General features: G+C 44.3%; 1 protein-coding gene across 4 annotated transcripts in view; it reads left to right on the forward strand.

The window, feature by feature from the left end:
- The window catches only part of foxn2a (forkhead box N2a), a 30,928-nt gene that overhangs the window by 5,514 nt on the left and 5,587 nt on the right, over positions 1 to 19,827 (forward strand). For 3 of the 4 annotated variants that reach the window (XM_038975397.1, XM_038975396.1, XM_038975398.1), the window contains exon 2: positions 17,003 to 17,580. In XM_038975397.1, coding sequence (XP_038831325.1) covers positions 17,017 to 17,580 — 564 coding nt within the window. In that variant the 5' untranslated portion in view covers positions 17,003 to 17,016. Of the gene's footprint in view, positions 1 to 2,194; positions 2,241 to 17,002; positions 17,581 to 19,827 lie in introns of those variants that run through there. The other variant, XM_038975399.1, reaches the window with a different exon arrangement.

Below are 19,827 nucleotides of genomic sequence, written 5' to 3' on the forward strand. Positions count from 1 at the left end.
ATATTTATTAGTTTAGATGCACTTCATACGTCTTCCACTAGATGTCGACAAGCAGTGAGAGAAGAAATTGAGTGTGTAACTTGATCTGGGCTCGAATAATAGCTCTTGGCATGACGTGTCACCAGTTTCCTGTTTTCTGGAGAGCGCGAGAAGGGACCTGGATTTGCCTTCTGATAAGCTGTCGTTATGGACGACTAATATCTCCGGCTTTGATTTTATTTGATACATGTGACAATATCATCGTAAAGTATGTTTTTTCAATATAGTTTAATCAGATTATTGAAAATTTTTCGGGAGTTTTGCCGTGTTCCGTTCTCTGAGTTTGTTGACGATGGAGAGATTCGCGCCACTTGGCAAGTGTGCTTGCTAAATCGAGAGGGGAAAAGGCCGTTCTAAAACCAAACAACGATTGTTCTGGACAAAGGACCCATTGTACAACATTCTGATGGAAGATCAGCAAAAGTAGGACCCATTTTATGATGCTATTTCATATATCTGTCGAACATGTTGTACTAGTCGTTTGCGCCCAGATTTTGGGTACTCTCTCGCTATACCTAAGCTGGATGTCGTAATGAAGTTATTTTTAGAATTCTAACACGGCGATTGCATTAAGAACTAGTGTATCTATCATTTCCTATACAACATGTATTTTTTAGTTATGTTTATGAATAGTTATTTGGTCAGAAAAAGTGTCAGAAAAATATCCGGACGTTGTGGGAAAAAGCTGCTACGTTAGCACAATGTATAACCACTGATTTCAGCTCTAAATATGCACATTTTTGAACAAAACATAAGTGTATGTATAACCTGATGTTATAGGACTGTCATCTGATGAAGCTTATCAAGGTTAGTCAAAAATTATATATCTTTTGCTGGTTTATTCGCTATCGCTAACGTGCCTATTGCTATCGCTAACGTGCCTTGATGAATGAATGCGGTAGTGTGGTAGGCTATTGTAGTAAGCTAATATAATGCTATATTGTGTTTTCGCTGTAAAACACTTAAAAAATCGGAAATATTGGCTGGATTCACAAGATGTTTGTCTTTAATTTGCTGTACACCATCGATTTTTCAGAAATGTTTTATGATGAGTATTTAGGTATTTGACGTTGGTGTCTGTAATTACTCTGGCTGCTTCGGTCCTATTTGTGACGGTGGCTGTGATGGTAGCTGCAATGTAAAACTGATTTATACCTCAAATATGCACATTTTTCGAACAAAACATAGATTTATTGTATAACATGTTATAAGACTGTCATCTGATGAAGTTGTTTCTTGGTTAGTTTGGTTGGTTCTTGGTTAGTTAGGTTGGCTTTGTGCATGCTACCTGTGCTGTGAAAAATGTCTGTCCTTTTTTGTATTTGGTGGTGAGCTAACATAAATATATGTGGTGTTTTCGCTGTAAAACATTTTAAAAATCGGACATGTTGACTGGATTCACAAGATGTGTATCTTTCATTTGCTGTATTGGACTTGTTAATGTGTGAAAGTTAAATATTTCTAAAAAAATATATTTTGAATTTCGCGCTCTGCCTTTTCAGTGGAATGTGGGAGGAGCGCCAGAGCGGTTAACTTCTTGACGCTAGGAGGCAGAATTTTTTTGTTTGGAAAAATAACGTTCCCAATGTGAACGGCCTATTTCTCAGGCCCAGATGCTAGAATATGCATATAATTGACAGATTAGGATAGAAAACACTCTAAAGTTTCCAAAACTGTCAAAATATTGTCTGTGAGTATAACAGAACTGATTTTGCAGGATAAAACCTGAGGAAATCCAATCCGGAAGTGCCTCTTATTTTGAAAAACCCCTGTTCCATTGCCTGCCTTTCCTTCATTTAAAGGGATATCAACCTTCCTCTTTAATTCTGAAAAATGAGCGAGATTTATCAAATTGCGTCAGGGACCTTGATTAGTTCAAGCGCGCGAAAGTGGTAGCTCGACATTTTATTTCTGTCTTGTATTGAATAGTTTACCCTCCGGTTGAAATATTATCGATTATTTATGTTAAAAACAACCTGAGGATTGATTATAAAAAACATTTGACATGTTTCTACGAACTTTACAGATACTATTTGGAATTTGTCTGCCCTTCATGACCGGCACGAGCCTGTGGATTACTAAACATAACGCGCAAACCAAATGGAGGTTTTTGGATATAAAAAACATCTTTATCGAACAAAAGGAACATTTATTGTGTAACTGGGAGTCTCGTGAGTGCAAACATCCGAAGATCATCAAAGGTAAGCGATTCGATTTTTTATTGCTTTTCTTACTTTCGTGACCAAGCTACATTGCTGCTAGCTGTTTGTAATGTTTTGTCTACTGATCGATGTCCTCACACAAACGCTTGGATTGCTTTCGCTGTAAAGCATATTTTCAAAATCTGACACGACAGGTGGATTAACAACAAGCTAAACTGTGTTTTGCTATATTGCACTTGTGATTTCATGAATATAAATATTTGTAGCAATTTTTTTAAAATTTGGCGCTCTGCAATTCAGCGGTTGTTGATATAAATTATCCTGCTAAAGGGATCCGTGCGCCAAGAGGTTAACACTAAATTTGTTAAGCTAAGGCTTGCCATAACAAAGGGGTTAAAGGAAGCGTTGCCCACACATTCCACCATAATTCCCTCAGCTACAGAGAGATGAACCTAGAGAAGTGTTCCCTCAGCCAGCTGGTTCTCTGTTCACAAATGCAAATAGACCCCACTGAGCCTCAGGACAGAAACAGATTTGGACCAACCAAATTATAAGAAAGAAAAAACATAACTATTTGACACACTGGAAAAAATCTACCAAATAACTTAGCAAATTGGAATACTGTCTGACCCTAAACAGAGAGTACACAGTGACAGAATACCTGACCATGTACTGAGTGAACATAGCCTTGCTATTGAGAGGCCGCCATAGGCAGAAAACAGGCTATGTGCCCACTGCCCACAAAATCAGGTGGAAACTTAGCTGCACTTGCTAAACTCCTGCCAAATTTATGACCACTTTAGAGATGTATATTTCCCACATCACACAGACCCACAAAGAATTGAAAAGCAAATCAAACATTTGATAAACTCCCATATTTGCAAAATACCGCAGTGTTCATTCACAGCCACAAGATTTGTGACCTGTTGCCATGAGAAAAGGGCAACCAGTGGAGCACAAACAACATTGTAAATACCAACAATATTTGTTTATTTTTCTTCCCCTACTATTCGTACTACAAATATTTGCACATTGCTAAAACACTGTACAAACCTTTTTGAGTGCAATATTTACTGTAAAATTCAAATATTTTTGTTGGTGTTTTGTCTTCTCACTCTTATTTATTGATTATAATTTTTGTTCATTTGTAAACACGTTTCCCATGCCAATGATGCCCCATTTGAATTGAAAAAAGGGTTTCATTGTAAAAATCCTGAAGTATCCCTTTAACAAGAATGCCATTTTATCACAGTGTGATAGACTTTGACCCATAATGAAGAAAGGTTAGGATATACCTCTTCAGAACTGTGGTATTGGTGTGCATAGGGGATTGTCTCTTATCTGGTGCCGTCTAATTGAGGCCATTCGGATTAGCAGAAGTTGACATGTCTGTTATTAATAGACGGGAATGGTTAACTAATAATAAGATATGCCATTTATCCAAAGTGACTTAAAGTTGAAGTCGGAAGTTTACATACACCTTAGCCAAATACATTTAAATTCAGTTTTTCACAATCCCTGACATTTAATCCTAGTAAATATTCCCTGTTTTAGGTCAGTTAGGATCACCACTTTTTATTTTAAGAATGAAATGTCAGAATAATGGTAGAGTGATTTTTATTTCAGCTTTTTATTTCTTTCATCACATTCCCAGTGGGTCAGAATTTTACATGCACAATATTTGGTAGCATTGCCTTTTAAATTGTTTATCTTGGTTCAAATGTTTCAGGTAGCCTTCCACAAGCTTCACACAATAAGTTGGGTGAATTTTGGCCCATTCCTCCTGACAGAGCTGGTGTAACTGAGTCAGGTTTGTAGGCCTCCATGCTCACACACGCTGTTTCAGTTCTGCCCACAAATTTTCTATAGGATTGAGGTCAGGGCTTTGTGATGGCCACTCCAATACCTTGACTTTGTTGTCCTTAAGCCATTTTGCCACAACTTTTGAAGTACGCTTGGGGTCATTATACATTTGGAAGACCCATTTGCGACCAAGCTTTAACTTCCTGACTGATGTCTTGAGATGTTGCTTCAATATATCCACACTTTTCCTCCCTCATGATGCCATCTATTTTGTGAAGTGCACCAGTCCCTGCTGCAGCAAAGCACCCCCACAACATGATGCTGCCACCCCTGTGCTTCACAGTTGGGATGGTGTTCTTCAGCTTGCAAGTGTCCCGCTTTTTCCTCCAAACATAACGATGGTCATTATGGCCAAACAGTTCTATTCTTGTTTCATCAGACCAGAGGACATTTCTCCAAAAAGTACAATCTTTGTCCCCATGTGCAGTTGCAAACCGTAGTCTGGCTTTTTTATGGCGGTTTTGGAGCATTGGCTTCTTCCTTGCTGAGCGGCCTTTCAGGTAATGTCGATATAGGACTCGTTTTACTGTGGATATAGATACTTTTGTACCTGTTTCCTCCAGCATCTTCACAAGGTCCTTTGCTGTTGTTCTGGGATTCATTTGCACTTTTCGCACAAAGGTACGTTCAACTCTACGAGACAGAACTCGTCTCCTTCCTGAGCGGTATGACGGCTTCTTGGTCCCATGGTGTTTATACTTGCGTACTATTGTTTGTACCGGTGAACGTGGTACCTTCAGGCATTTGGAAACTGCTCCCAAGGATGAACCAGACTTGTGGAGGTCAACAATTTTTTTTCGGAGATCTTGGCTGATTTTTTTTGATTTTCCCAGGATGTCAAGCAAGGAGGCACTGAGTTTGAAGGTAGGCCTTTAAATACATTCACAGGTACACCTCCAATAGGCTAATAGACATCATTTGAGTCAATCAGAAGCCATGACATAATTTTCTGGAATTTTCCAAGCTGTTTAAAGGCACAGTCAACTTAGTTTATGTAAACTTCTGACCCACTGGAATTGTGATACAGTGAAATAAAAACAATTGTTGAAAAAATGACTTGTGTCATGCACAAAGTAGATGTCCTAACTGACTTGCCAAAACTATATTTTGTTAACAAAAAATGTGTGGAGTGGTTGAAAAATGAGTTTTAATGACTCCCACCTAAGTGTATGTAAAGTTCTGACTTCAACTGTAGGCATGCGTACGTACATTTTACATATGGGTGGTCCTGAGAATGAAACCCACTACCCTGGCATTACAAACGCCATGCTCTACCAACTCAGCTACAAAGGACCACGCCGTAAACTAACTTCTCTCACTCCTATTCTTCTATTGGCTCCAGTGTGCTAAGGTGCTGCAGTCAACACCCTTTATACCCAATTAACACTGAAGTTGCGAAGACAATCTACTGGTGGTCCAACATTACCGATGTGTGCAGCAACTAGGCCTATCTGAACCATCTGGACTGTCGTAGTGTGTGGGGTTTGAGATAATGTTTTCCAATTGTAAAGCCATTTGCCTGTAGGAACAAAAACTGACGAGTTTCTTGCAAACTACAGTACCAGTGACCTCTGGTTGTGGCCTGACATTAGTCAGTCTAGAAAAGGTCTGCGTGATTTGACAATGACCTTAAATGTGCTGTTGTCCTCTGTGTGGTTGGTTGGATAATTTGTTTTCCCATGTTTATAGCACAATGGAAGAAAAAGATGCCAGTGGGAGGATTACAAAGACAATCGCATTAAGTCACAGATGTCTGGTTTTGATGGACAGACGGACAGAAGCAACACTTTGAACTTTGCTAACGGTGTTGCATTAAAAAGTTAAACAATGAATTCCTGTCATTCAACCCAGGCTGTATGATTTTAAAGGAAGTGAAATATGAGCAAAAACCGTTTGCCTTCTTGCTGTGGTTCTTTCTTTTTGAAGTCGCCCTAATTCAGTTATATTCATCATGACCGTCTATCCTTCATCTTGTCCTCTCTGTGCATTGTCCCTGTGGGGTTAGTAAGGTGCGTCGTCTCTGTCCATCTCTGCTGGCTTCTGATTTCTCCAACTGAACCAGCCGCCTTGGCTGTTTCTGCTGCCCCCTATCAACCCATCAAAGCTCGTGTCTGTCTGCTGATATGATCTGGCCTTTGTTTGGAGGTGACTGCTTTTAATGACTGCAGCTGCACACATTTTTCATCTCCTGACACACAGGAGGAGGTAGCCGTACACACACACACCCTGAGCAACGCTTCCGTTGTCTTGGTTACATGACATCAGAGTGCAGTAATCAAATAAACGTGGCTGCTCTGAATTTGGGTTGCAAATGTATTACCGCTCTCTTCTCTTCAGGCAGAAGTGTGCCCCTCCACTCTTTAGGCCCCCAATCACAAAACAACAGTTGGTGCCCCTATCCCAACGGGGAGTTGTAAAACAGGAGGTTGGGTATGTGCACTTTTCTGAAAGCGTTACTCTCTGATCCGGTCTAAGACGAGTGTGACTTTACTGTGTGTTCAGACTTTAGGAGTGTGTTTAATTAAGCATGTTTGTAGTTTTGCATGTCTGATTTCTGAGAGTGGGGAGGTCGGAGGCGGGAAGATGTGTGGGACTTTAGGCCCCATATAGAGGGCGAGTAATGGCGTCTTTTTGTAGGCACTAACTCCGCCATGGTTCATTGGACAAACGCCTATGGGGAAAAGCGTTTTTGGATGAACACCGAAAATAAGGTCTGTGGTAAACACAGGCTTAAGAGAGCAGCTAATGTCACTTTTTTGTGAATTTTGAAGCATTTATGTCATAATAAAGGTATTGTTAACTGACTGCTATTATCTCATAGAACAACATGTATAAGATCTCCTAAGCCTGTTTTAACCCCTGACCATATTTTTGGTATTTATTCCAAAAACCCTGTTCTTTCACCATTCATTTTTTCCATGGGGATTTCTGAATGAGCCAGAGGTAACTTATTTTTGGACATTTAGGACTACAAGCTGGCGAGCTCTGTTGAAATGATGCTAAAGTGTGACCGTTGGAGGGTGGGAGAGAGAGACTCCTGCTTGAATAAACCGGCTGGGTTTAAAGGAGATCGTAGTGTGACGACGCAGAACATAGAGCGGCTTGGCTGACATTGATCAGGGTTTGGGCGGAGGGGGGGGGGGGTGACCACTGGGGCAGTGCTACTGGGGTTTTAAGGCTTTTGTATGGTACAGTAAAACAGAATTCATAATGCTCTTAGTCCTATGTTCAAAGAATGCACAACACATTGGTGTCAAGTTATTACATTGTAATGTCAAGAAAAGCTGATGAGACGATGGTTATGAAAAAAGTATTGTCATTGTCAATATTTGTCTATTCAATCAATCATTGCTGACATTCTCCACACAAATTAAATATTTTTCCTGTCTTAAAAGAGCACAAGCATTTACATTTGTTTCAATAGTTGCCTAGTGCTGCTCTTTTCGACATGATTCTGCAACATCTCTCCTCTGCCACGAATCTGTGTTAGCTGGCTGAAGTCTAAACCACATGACCCCTAAGAGATAGATGGAAGGCATTCACACCTACCTCCCCTCACACACACAGCTCATGTTTTACTATCCTTGTGGAGACCTAACCCTGTATTTCCATTCAAAATTCCATCCCCTAACCCCCAATTTTAACCCCTAACTATAACCTCCAACTTAACCCCTAATTTTAACCCCTAATTATAACCTTCAACCTAACCCCTAATTATAACCTTCAACCTAACCCCTAATTATAACCCCTATGCCTAAAATAGCCTTTTTCCTTGTGGGGACTGGCGAAATGTCCTCACTTGTCCGACTCTTCCTTCGTTATTTGCTTTATTACCGGTAATGTGTTGGGCAGACCGCACCACCCTCTGGAGAGCCCTGCAGTTGCGGACGGTCCAGTTGCCGTACCAGGCGGTGATACAGCCCGACAGGATGCTCTCAATTGTGCATCTGTAAAGATTTGTCAGGGTCTTAAGGGCCAAGCTGAATTTCAGCTCTCTGTGTCTCTATCTGTCTCTGTCTGATTATCTCTTTGTCTCTCCCTCTGTCCTGTCTGTCTCTCTCGCTTTGTCCTCTTTCCTGGTCTTCCTCTATATAGGCCTTTGTTAGGCTATCTGTGTCACTCCCTCCACTAGTCTAAGTCGGTGAGCTAAAGGACACTGTTTATCGTCACAACCTGATACTAGCTGTCGGACTCATATGACTGGTAGTCAGGTGACTTGGCCTCCCGAGTGGCGCAGTGGTGTAAGGCACTGCATCTCAGTGCTAGAGGCGTCACTACAGACTCTGGTTTGATCCCGGGCTGTATTACAACCGGCCGTGATCGGGAGTCCCATAGGGCGGCGCACAATTGGCCCAGAGTCGTCCGGGTTAGGGGAGGGTTTGGCTGGGGTAGGCCGTCATTGTAAATAAGAATTTGTTCTTAACTGACTTGCCTAGTTAAATGAAAACAGGAAACATTGCAGCTGCTGTGTGTGTTGTGGTGCTCATCACTCATCGCTGTTCTTTGACATCTTTTTGTTTTCATCCTCAACTCTGTTTGGTTTCAACGGTTTTGTATTTCCCCATATGTCTGCTATGTGGGCATTGTTTTGTCTGACAGTGCATGTTGTGGCAATGGGTACATTCAGCTGACGCATGCAGCCACACACACAGCCAGATAACCCTTCTGTGAGAGAGCTAATCTCCCTCAAGTAGGGAACTCCACTCCTTACACTGGTCAAGCACACAGTCCCATAGAGGTGTCTGTGAGTTGGTGTGTCTCTGTAAATTAACTTCCTCACCAGGCCCGAAGGGTTTCCCCCTTGCTCAGTTCTCTGTTTAGAATACTGTGGGGGTTGCCAAATGTCGCCAGAGCAAAAACAACTGCTCCTTTATATGAGGAGAATGCCAAGCCGAATCTAACTTATTTTTCTCAACTCAACTCTCGTTTGCTTTGACCTCAAGCACAGATTAGACCCACATGTATATCTCGGTGTCAGAGGAGTTTAAAACCTCATTGAAAGGTCTATCAGAGGCCTCTGAAAAAATTATTATCTCATTAGGTTAGTGTCTTTCTGTCCTTTCTCATCAGTGGAGATACCTGTGTTTACTACAGACAGACAGACAAGGCACCCACACACACTTAATAAAAACACATATAAACCAGTTTCACCAATAAAGTAAGACGCAAACTTGTTGAAACATATCTTACTCCTTGTTCCAATATCAGACAGACCAGGTTGTAAAGTAACCCCCACTGTAACAAGTATCAGTTGAAATCTAACCAACCTTAGTCGTTATATATGCGTAAGCATCGTGACACACCTTTGTGTATCTATTACAGAGGTGATACAGGTTTGAGTCAGTGGTTTCGGTGCAGGAGCGAGGGAGGGATGGTTGTGTGTGTCTGTGTGTGCCTTTACCCACCTCTATTAACTTCAAAATGCCATGTTGTTTAGATATCAATGCAATATTTGAATTGTGGTGTGGAGCCATTGAAAATTGTTGTTCGTAGGGTCTCATGATTTTACTGCACTCTCAAAGAATGACATCTGGGCTGATCTCTCTCTCTCCCAGTCAGTCACTGTAGCCTAGCCACCTCTTTGTGATGGAGGTTTGAGGAGAATGGGGCTAGACTGCTGGCCTCAGCACTTTAAGCGACGCGTGTATTGATCCCTCCACATCAGCCTCTCTTCTCATGCCTCGCTCTGCCACCATCACCACCTAGAATACAATCACTTCCCTTTACAGCTAGGCCCTGCTGCCACGGCAACCACACTGCAGATCAGGAGATAGGCATCTGGTATGTGGTCTCTCTCTCCTCTTCTGTTCTTCATGACCTGCTCTGTTTTAATAAGGCATTGAAGTTGCACTGAAACAGTGACAGACTATATGGACTTGTCTAATAAGAACTGTTTGTTTTTAGTTTTTTCCTTTGGGAAAAGTTTCAAGCATTTTGTTACTGTGTGCCTGACCTAATGAACCCTGAGCTGGTGTAGTCTGTCATCTCTACCCACTATTGCAATCCTTCTGTACACAGGGAGAACTGCCCGAAGAGATTAAGTCACCACTAACATAATGCCTCCATATGTTGTTTTGTGTCTTCAAATCAGTGCATTAGAAGGATAAAAGAGATCAGTTTGCAAGGGAAAATAGCCTAATGTGTGCTTCGGTACCTGTCGTGTTTTGTCTCTGTTACCACAATCATGTCATGAATTTGAATGGATGGCAGGGGCTGGCCCGACGGAGAGGCGGGTTGTTTTAACTTGCAGATGAGCCGATGGGCCACCATCCGGGCCGGTGCTGCTCCGGTAGTGATTTGCTTAGCATTGCGCTAACAGTCAACAGGCTAATCTCTCTCATTAGCTCTCTCTCCACTCCTCCACCCCTCCACTCACAAACACAAGTGGCCCATTAACCAGCTAGCACATCCCTCGCTCGCCTTGCCGCCTCTCGCTTTGATGCCTTTTTGATAAGAGCAAGGATAATGACGATAATCATAACAGCGATGATAATTCACTATCCAGCTCAGCGGCAACGTGCTAATCGCCTAAGCACTTCCTGTGTGCTCCTCAGATGGATGCTCTTCTGCTTTTTTTTTTTTTACACACTCACATTTTAACACACACACACACACACACACTGTTGATATTTAAATGTGCGTGGCTGGTGGAGTGTGTGATCTAAAGGATGCTGGGCCGGTGGTGGTGCTGCAGAGAGGTGGCGGGGGGGGGGTTGGTGTTGAGGGAAGGAGAGTCTTTGTATGTGTTGGTTGGTGATTAACCTCGACTAGCATGTTTGTTGCCCCAGACCTGCACAACAATAAACAGAGCAGAAGATGGTTTTAATGGTTAAATAGTAGCTGCAGATACAGTGCATTCAGACCCCTTGACATTTTGTTAGGTTACAGACTTATTCTAAAACGTATTACATTTTTATTTTTTCATCATCAATCTACACAATACCCCATAGAGCACACCTGTATTTGGGGAGTTTCTCACATTCTTCTCTGCAGATCCTCTCAAGCTCTGTCAGGTTGGATGGGGAGTGTCGCTGCACAGATATTTTCAGGTCTCTCCAGAGATGTTTGATCGGGTTCAAATTCGGGCTCTGGCTGGGCCACTCGAGGACATTCAGACACTTGTCACGAAGCCACTCCTGCGTTGTCTTGGCTGTGTGCTTAGGGTCATTGTCCTTTTGGAAGGTGAACCTTTGCCCCGTTTTCATCAAAGATCTCTCTGTACTTTGCTCATGCCAAATAGTACAATCTTGGTTTCATAAGACCAGATCATCTTGTTTCTCATGGTCTGAGAGTCTTTTATTTTCCTTTTGGCAAACTCCAAGCAGGCTGTCCATGTGTGTTTTACTGAGGAGTGGCTTCTGTCTGGCCACTCTACCATAAAGGCCTGATTGGTGGAGTGCTGCAAAGATGGTTGTTCTTCTGGAAGGTTCTACCATCTCCACAGAGGAACTCTAGAGCTCTGTCAGAGTGACCAACGGGTTCTTGTTCACCTCCCTGACCAAGGCCCTTCTCCCCTGATTGCTCAGTTTGGCCTGGCGGCCAGCTCTAGGAAGAGTCTTGGTGGTTCCAAACTTCTTCAATTAAAAAATGATGGAAGCCACTGTGTTATTTGGGGACCTTCAATGCTGCAGAAATGTTTTGGTACCCTTCCTCAGATCTGTGCCTCTAAACAATCCTGTCTTGGGGCTCTAAGGACAATTCCTTCGACCTCATGGCCTTGTTTTTGCTCTGACATCCAATGTCAACTGTGGTACCTTATATAGACAGGTGTGTGTCTTTCCAAATCATGTTCAATCAAATGAATTGATCACAGCTGGACTAAAATCAAGTTGTAGAAACATCTCAAGGATGATCAGTGGAAACAGGATTCACCTGAGCTCAATTTTCAGTCTCATAGCAAAGGGCCTGAATACTTATGTAAATAAGTTATTTCTGTTTTATTTTTTGGCAAAGAAATGATAAAAAACCTGTTTTCGCTTTGTTATTATGGGGTATTGTGTGTAGATTGAGGCAAAACAAATATTTCATCAATTTTAGAATAAGGCTGTAACATAACAAAATGTGGAAAAGTCAAGGGGTCTGAATACTTTCTGAATGCACCGTTTATGCCAGCCAAGTGTACTGTAAGAAGTGCAATAGATAAGCTAAGTTTGTTGGTCAGAGAGGGAAGGAAGGAAGGGAAGCTACCTGGTTGCCTGCACTAGGACACACCCACACTGTTTTTACACCAAACATTACCTCTCTGCCATACCTGTTTGAACACAAACTAGCCTTCACACAAAGCTTTCTTTGCTACACTTTAACGTGTGCTTTAAGAAGCCCATGTAGGGCGGAAGGTAGCCTAGCGGTTAGGAGTTGGACCATTAACCAAAACGTGAAAAATCTGTGTGCCCTTGAGGTCTTAACCATAATTGCTCCAGGGTCGCCATTGATCATGCCTGACCCTGGCCGTGACCCCACTCTCTAAAGGTGTCTAAGGGGGAGTTGGGATATGCAAAAAAACATATTTCCAATTCACACATGCTTATGTATTATATAACTATAGAATTAGAATAATCATTCTATTTCCATGATTCCAACAGTTCACCCAAGTGTTTTGCTCTAAATCGCATGTCAATCGCAATTGAAACATTTGGTAAAAAATAATGCCTAGATTGTTTGTTTGCCCATATTGTGCAGCCCTATGTGGCAGTGTGGAAATTACCTCAAATGAGTGCAGGAAATGCAGACATTGCTGAAAATACCGAAAAATATTTTGGGTTGAATTTAATAGTGTAAAACATTCAGAATGAAGAAAGACCCATTTGAAATAATTTAGAATGTATGTGTTGCCACCCTAGGGTCATGCACTACTCATGAAGCATATTGAGAACTTATATTATTCAAAAACATCATACTGTCTCAAAATGTTAATACCGTGATATGATAGTTTGGCCATATCGCCCAGGCATATGTAAACGAAAAGGTTGCAAGATCGAATCCCCGAGCTGACAAGGTAAAAATCTGTCATTCTGCCCCTGAACAAGACAGTTAACCCACTGTTCCCAGGCCGTCATTGAAAATAAGAATTTGTTCATAACTGTCTTGCCTAGTTAAATAAATGTAAAATAAAAAATGTACGTGTGTGAAATAGGACAAATATAAGCACCCGCCAAATAATTATCATTATTATGTGATGCCAATGTCTCATACGCACTTAGAAACCAGACAAACACGCACCTACACAGTGGTTATTGAGCTTGGATCAACATGATAGGATAGTTGTAGACGAATATAACAAGTGGCATCAATGCAGACAATTGTGATTGGTTCCTACAAGCCCTATACAATACATATCAGCAGAACACAGGCTAGAGCAGTTTGTCCTCTAGTATAAAGTGCTGCCTGTTACTACAGGTATGTTTGTGTTGTATTAAAGATGCAGTCCGGTATCTTAAGCACTTATACATTTGTAACATATTTATAGAGAGAAGAAATTGGGGACCAAATTTTCAGGAACCTGTTTTGGCTCGTGAGCACTACTTTCAAAACTACTGACTAAAATAATACAAAAGTTTTGGAGCATCACTTTAAGAGGTGTGGCACCACTCCAGAGGCTACAGACCTGTCTGTCTGGTTTTATATATTTCCCCTCTCATTCAGACCAGAGGTTGCACCCAGCCTCCCATGTGGAAATACGGGGGATGTATTTGTGTTGTGGTTCTGTATGTGGAGCTCATTCTCTTTAACACAAACGGGCAGTTCTCTCGCTGTCTGACATGTCTGATTGCTCTACTTTACTCTGAGTTATGATTCATCTTCATCCTCCGCTAGCCTGCTACTGGAGATCTGACTTATTTATTTATTTACTGTTTCTATGCCTCTTTGCTGCTTGTTTTCCCCTCTTTTCTCCTTCCCCCTCTCTCTTCTACTCCTCTCTCCTCTCTCCTTCCCCCTCTCTCTTCTACTCCTCTCTCCTTCCCCCTCTCTCTTCTACTCCTCTCTCCTCCCCCCTCTCTCTTATACTCCTCTCTCCTCCCCCCTCTCTCTTATACTCCTCTCTCCTCCCCCTCTCTCTTCTACTCCTCTCTCCTCCCCCCTCTCTCTTCTACTCCTCTCTCCTTCCCCCCTCTCTTCTACTCCTCTCTCCTTCCCCCCTCTCTTCTACTCCTCTCTCCTTCCCCCTCTCTCTTCTACTCCTCTCTCCTTCCCCCTCTCTCTTCTACTCCTCTCTCCTTCCCCCTCTCTCTTCTACTCCTCTCTCCTTCCCCCTCTCTCTTCTACTCCTCTCTCTCCTTCCCCCTCTCTCTCCTTCCCCCTCTCTCCTTCCCCCTCTCTCCCTTTCCCCCTCTCTCTTCTACTCCTCTCTCTTTCCCCCTCTCTCTTCTACTCCTCTCTCTTTCCCCCTCTCTCTTCTACTCCTCTCTCTCTTTCCCCCTCTCTCTTCTACTCCTCTCTCTCTTTCCCCCTCTCTCTTCTACTCCTCTCTTCTTTCCCCCTCTCTCTTCTTTCCCCCTCTCTCTTCTACTCCTCTCTTCTTTCCCCCTCTCTCTTCTACTCCTCTCTTCTTTCCCCCTCTCTCTTCTACTCCTCTCTTCTTTCCCCCTCTCTCTTCTACTCCTCTCTTCTTTCCCCCTCTCTCTTCTACTCCTCTCTTCTTTCCCCCTCTCTCTTCTACTCCTCTCTCCTTTCCCCTCTCTCTTCTACTCCTCTCTCTTCTACTCCTCTCTCTTTCCCCCTCTCTCTTCTACTCCTCTCTCTCTTTCCCCCTCTCTCTTCTACTCCTCTCTCTCTTTCCCCCTCTCTCTTCTACTCCTCTCTCTCTTTCCCCCTCTCTCTTCTACTCCTCTCTCTCTTCTACTCCTCTCTCTTCTACTCCTCTCTCCTTTCCCCTCTCTCTTCTACTCCTCTCTCCTTCCCCCCTCTCTCTTCTACTCCTCTCTCCTTCCCCCCTCTCTCTTCTACTCCTCTCTCTCCTTCCCCCCTCTCTCTTCTACTCCTCTCTCTCCTTCCCCCCTCTCTCTTCTACTCCTCTCTCTCTTTCTCCATTGACTAGCCAACCCTAGACCTAGAGGTGGGATGAGTGGCAGGGGGTTTCTGGTGCACATCACATCCCTGACCTCTTTTCTGCTCCTATCATCCCTCCATCGCTACGCTCCGAGGCTGCTCCCTCCTCTCTCTTCTTCCACTCTATGCCCTCCCTCTCCCGTCTCCCCCTCTTTCTCCTGCTTTCTCTCAGTCCAGAGCAGAGCTTGACCCAATTCCTCTTAAACAACAACAGTGAAAGGATGGGCCCCAGCTGCCCTCCACCCCTCTGTTTCTCAGTGTCCCTCAACCTCCACCCCAAGCATCCGCCTCAGCCCAGACATAACCCAGACCACTGAGCCCAACACCAGTCTAGTCACAACCCACCCCATTCCCAGCCCCACCTCAAGCCCAAGCAGCATCAGCTCAGCACAACCCAAGCCACAATCTGCCTATACTGGGACGTTTGGTGGTGGCCTACAGACTGTAAGGTTCCCACAAGCTGAATGCTGATTTGGTTGTTGGCTACAGTCAAGACACGGCCAGCCTAGATGGATAACTTATTTTCCCATTTACTCTCTTTCTCTCGTTGGGAGGATTTCTGCTCTTAATTGAAGTGACAGCAGCAGGGTTGTCATGGTGACACTGGGGACATAGATTAAAGCTTGTTGTGAGCAGGGAGAGGATGAGAGGGAGGGGGGAGGAGAGGGGTGATATCTCTTGCTGGCTGCCTGCTGTGCTCTTGGTTGGCCTCATTGACCATCATGCAGTGCTCTACACACTAGCATATCTGTGTTAGTATTTACTGCAGCTGCATTGACATAATTGGACTATATAGCCTATATTTCTTCGCTGGTTTTATGAAGTAGAAGTAGCTACTAAATGTGTGCAAACATTCCAGAGGAGGACTGCCCAAAGTATGTGAGACTATTTCCTGTGGAGGGAGGGAGGTGGAGAGGGTCTGAGTCTTTCAGGACAGGCCTACTGAACATTATGTAGCCTAGCTTCACTTAGCTGTTTTTTGGGAGACCAGATGATCGCTATCCGGGCTAATCAACAATATTCATATTGACTTGGCTGAATTCCTCAGTGCTTTTGAATAGTGGAAGGAGGACAGGCAGTTGAATCCCTCTGGTATCAGGTGGTATCAGGTGGGTTGAGTTAAGCTAAGTAATGGTCTTGACTGCTAGATGATTGCAGGGCAGGTGGCTCTTTATTTGAGAGCTGTCCACTCAAGGCAGTGTAAGAAGGAAGGATGCCCTCCTCTCTCTCCCTCCTTTAGCCGGGACAGGATTTTGCAGATGGTTTCATGCTCATTGGCATCTAACAAGCAGGTGGTCTGGTCTGAGATGAGGTGGGCGGAGAGGTGAGCAGTCTGGAGAGACTGGAGTCGTCTCCCACACTTTAGAGGTCCTCCTCAAAGGCTCTCGGCTGGAGAGGGAGAGAGGAGGGGAGGATAGTCTCTCCACCATCAGCCTGCGTGGGAGAGGGGGCAGAAAGGAGGAGGAGAGGGGATAGTCTCTCCATTTGGTGGGAGAGGAGCGGGAGAGCGGGACAGACAGATGGGGTTGTACCCTGACCATGCTTGCCCTCAGGCCAACCTTAGACAAACACGTTGAGTGCTTGGAAGAGCACATCATTTCAATGTGTCACATCAATTTATTTCACGTTTCCAGTGGTGTTGGGAAAGCAGCTCCCTCCTCATTCCCCAGCATAACTACTGTGTCGCTGTGTGAAGGAAAGTTCTATGTTTCCACCACCGTTTTTATGTAGCCACTTAAAGCCACTGGTTCTAGCCTATGTAACCACCGTCTCTGTGTAGCCACTTTCTCTGTGTGCTGTGGCATCCCGTCTCTGTGTGCTGTAGCCCCCCCCCCCCCCCACTAGTGCGTCCTATCCTGCAGTTGTTTTCTAACCATTTCTCTCCTCTCCAGACCTACCTGGTTTAATGGGTCCAATCATCGGGATGTCGCCGGATAAGAAAGCTGAAACGCCGGGGATGCAGGAGGAGAGGGCGGGGCTTAGGGGCTTATGCGGGGGGGCGGGGACTCTCCCGGAGGCGGAGTGCGGCGCAGCCAGCCCATTGGCCACCAGCCTGGACCGGGGATCCGGTGGCTCCGAGGATGAGGAGCTCACCAACCTCAACTGGCTCCATGAGAACCTGCTCCAGAACTTTACCCTAGGGGGGCCCGGTGGGGCCCAACCCAGCGCCAGCCCCCTCTTTGACATCGAGGGTGACCCCGGGGCCCCTCAGAACCCATCGTCTTCATCCTCTTACTCCTCGTCGCAGAGGGACTCTTTGAAGTCCAAGCCTCCCTTCTCATTCTCTCTGTTGATCTACATGGCCATAGAGCAGAGCCCCAGTAAGAGGCTGCCGGTGAAGGACATCTATGGTTGGATCCTACAGCACTTCCCCTACTTCTCCTCCGCTCCCACCGGCTGGAAGAACAGCGTCAGACACAACCTGTCACTCAACAAGTGCTTCCGCAAGGTGGAGAGGAGCCTGGGAAAGGTGAGTGAACACACACACACACACACACTGTTTGTTTACCTTGCAAGGAGCTGGCAGTGCCTGGGTTTGATTCTCACAAGGGTCACACTAACATGTTATTTAACCATTTAAAAGTTGTCATGCTGACACTGCAGGGTGAGATTGATATGTTGACATTGTGGGTTTGAAGTGGTCTTCTTATGGGGTTGAAATTAACTCAAAGTATCCTTCCCCATTGAGATGATTTGTTGTGTAAAGGTGCCACGAAGAGTCATTAGAGCTCTTCACTGATATTCTGTAGTGGCAGTAGTGTGACTTTGACAATGTGCTCAAAGTGTTTGACTAACAGTGTTAACTGTACACCTCCACTCTGTGTACCTGTGCCTGTATAGGATTTGCAGCTCTCTGTATGGCTGATGGGCAGGGCCAGGGTTTTAACCCACCCTGGGGCCCCCTGACGTGTGTGTGTCAGGGCCAGTGTAGTGCGGCCCCCTGCCTGCGGCCCCCTGTGTGCCTCCCCTCGCTGTGATAAGGCTGGGAGAGCCGGTGTATACCAGTCAAGGTCATAGACCCTCCTCTCTCTCCTTCAGAGGAAATGCAAACGCAGCAGTAAGATGGGGAGTTATCTCTCAACGACCAGGCGCACACACACACACACACACACACTGCAACTGTAGAGCCACGACCAGGCGTGCGCGCACACACACACTGCAACTGTAGCGCCACGACCAGGCAGTGGACACACACTGCAACTGTAGCGCCAGGCAGAGGACAAGCCCAGGACTGAAGACCTGACCTGTACCAACACAGAGAGAGGGAGAGAGACAAGTGTCTGTGAAAGAAAGGGTAGAGAAGGGAAACGAAAGGACGAAGTGAGGGAGAAAGTAGAGCATATATAGGAAAGAGACATTGTTTCTGTAGTTGTGTTGGACACTGGTTCAAGCTCAGCTCGGGGGAAAAAAGAGGATATAACTATACTGTTACAATGGGCTCAGTGGCTAGATAAAAACTAGTTTGCTAGGAGGGGCTGAAGACCAGTTAGAAGTAGAAATTAGCTTAGCGGCAGCAGGACTGTTGCCCAGTGCATCACAATGTAGACAGTCTCTCTGGGTTCAGTGTGCTGGGGGCTCAGTGTGAGCCCACCCGTCTGCTGAGAGAGCGCAGCACTGGTTTCAGATGACACACGCTGCCTGGTGGTTTGCGTTGCCGTGGTGACATTTCCTCCTTCCTGCCTGCGAGCCGGCTAGTAATCTGAGTCAAGGTTATATCCCTCCTTCCTCCTCCTGGACAGAACCCCACAGACACATAATGAGAGAACCATTTACACACTCGCTCTCACCCCCCACCCCCCACACACGTAGACATTTATGTTTTTTTTTGTGAGAACACCATGGAGACGTGTTGTCTCAGTGGTAGTTCATGAACTTGCATTGGTTATGACAATGCCTTCACATGTCTCTGGCTACTGTAGTGGGAGGTTCTACAAAGGCAAATCACATGGACAGCACTATAAAAAGCTAAACTCAGTCCAACCCTGTAATAAATCATTTAAGGACAGTGTGGATTGTTTATCGACTGTTTTCCTCCCATCATGCAGTTCACCCAGCAGGGTCTGGATTGTTTATCACATGCTCAGGTGACTGCATTATGAGTCATTATGGCAGCTAAAGCCACTAAAATCCTGTAAGACTACAGTGAGACTCAGTGAGACTTAGGGCTGGGTGATTTTTATTGTATTTTAAGGTATAACGGTATGGATCAACATACCGGTATGGATTTTTACAATATCGTCTATAACAATGTTTTGATACAGTGCTAAACAAATGAAAAGTTTGTCCTAGTTTAGCGGAGTATAAAACAATCTGAATGGAGAAAGCCTGTTAAAACCACTTAGAATTCATTTGTTGATATCCTAGGGTCATGCAATACTCATAAAACATATTTAGAACTTTTTATTATTCAGAAACATGACGCCATACCATCAAAAATGAGAGTATCATGATATATTGTTTTGGCCATATCGGCCAGCACTAGTCAGACTACAGGGAGACTACCGTGAGAGTCAGCCACGCAGGCAAAAAAGTTCTAGGTGTTTGCCGTGGAAAATCTAGTAAGCCTAGTCATGATGAGTACTTTACCAAAGTATCTCTTGATACTACCCGTGAGATGCTATATGAATTTATCCAATAAGAAATGTTCAGTTTTTAAACATTTTGCTACGATGTACCCCAATGAACACCTCTCAGGGTCAGTCTTACTGTAATTTGT

The sequence above is a fragment of the Salvelinus namaycush genome, chromosome 35 (assembly GCF_016432855.1).
Source record: "Salvelinus namaycush isolate Seneca chromosome 35, SaNama_1.0, whole genome shotgun sequence".
Taxonomy (NCBI): domain Eukaryota; kingdom Metazoa; phylum Chordata; class Actinopteri; order Salmoniformes; family Salmonidae; genus Salvelinus; species Salvelinus namaycush.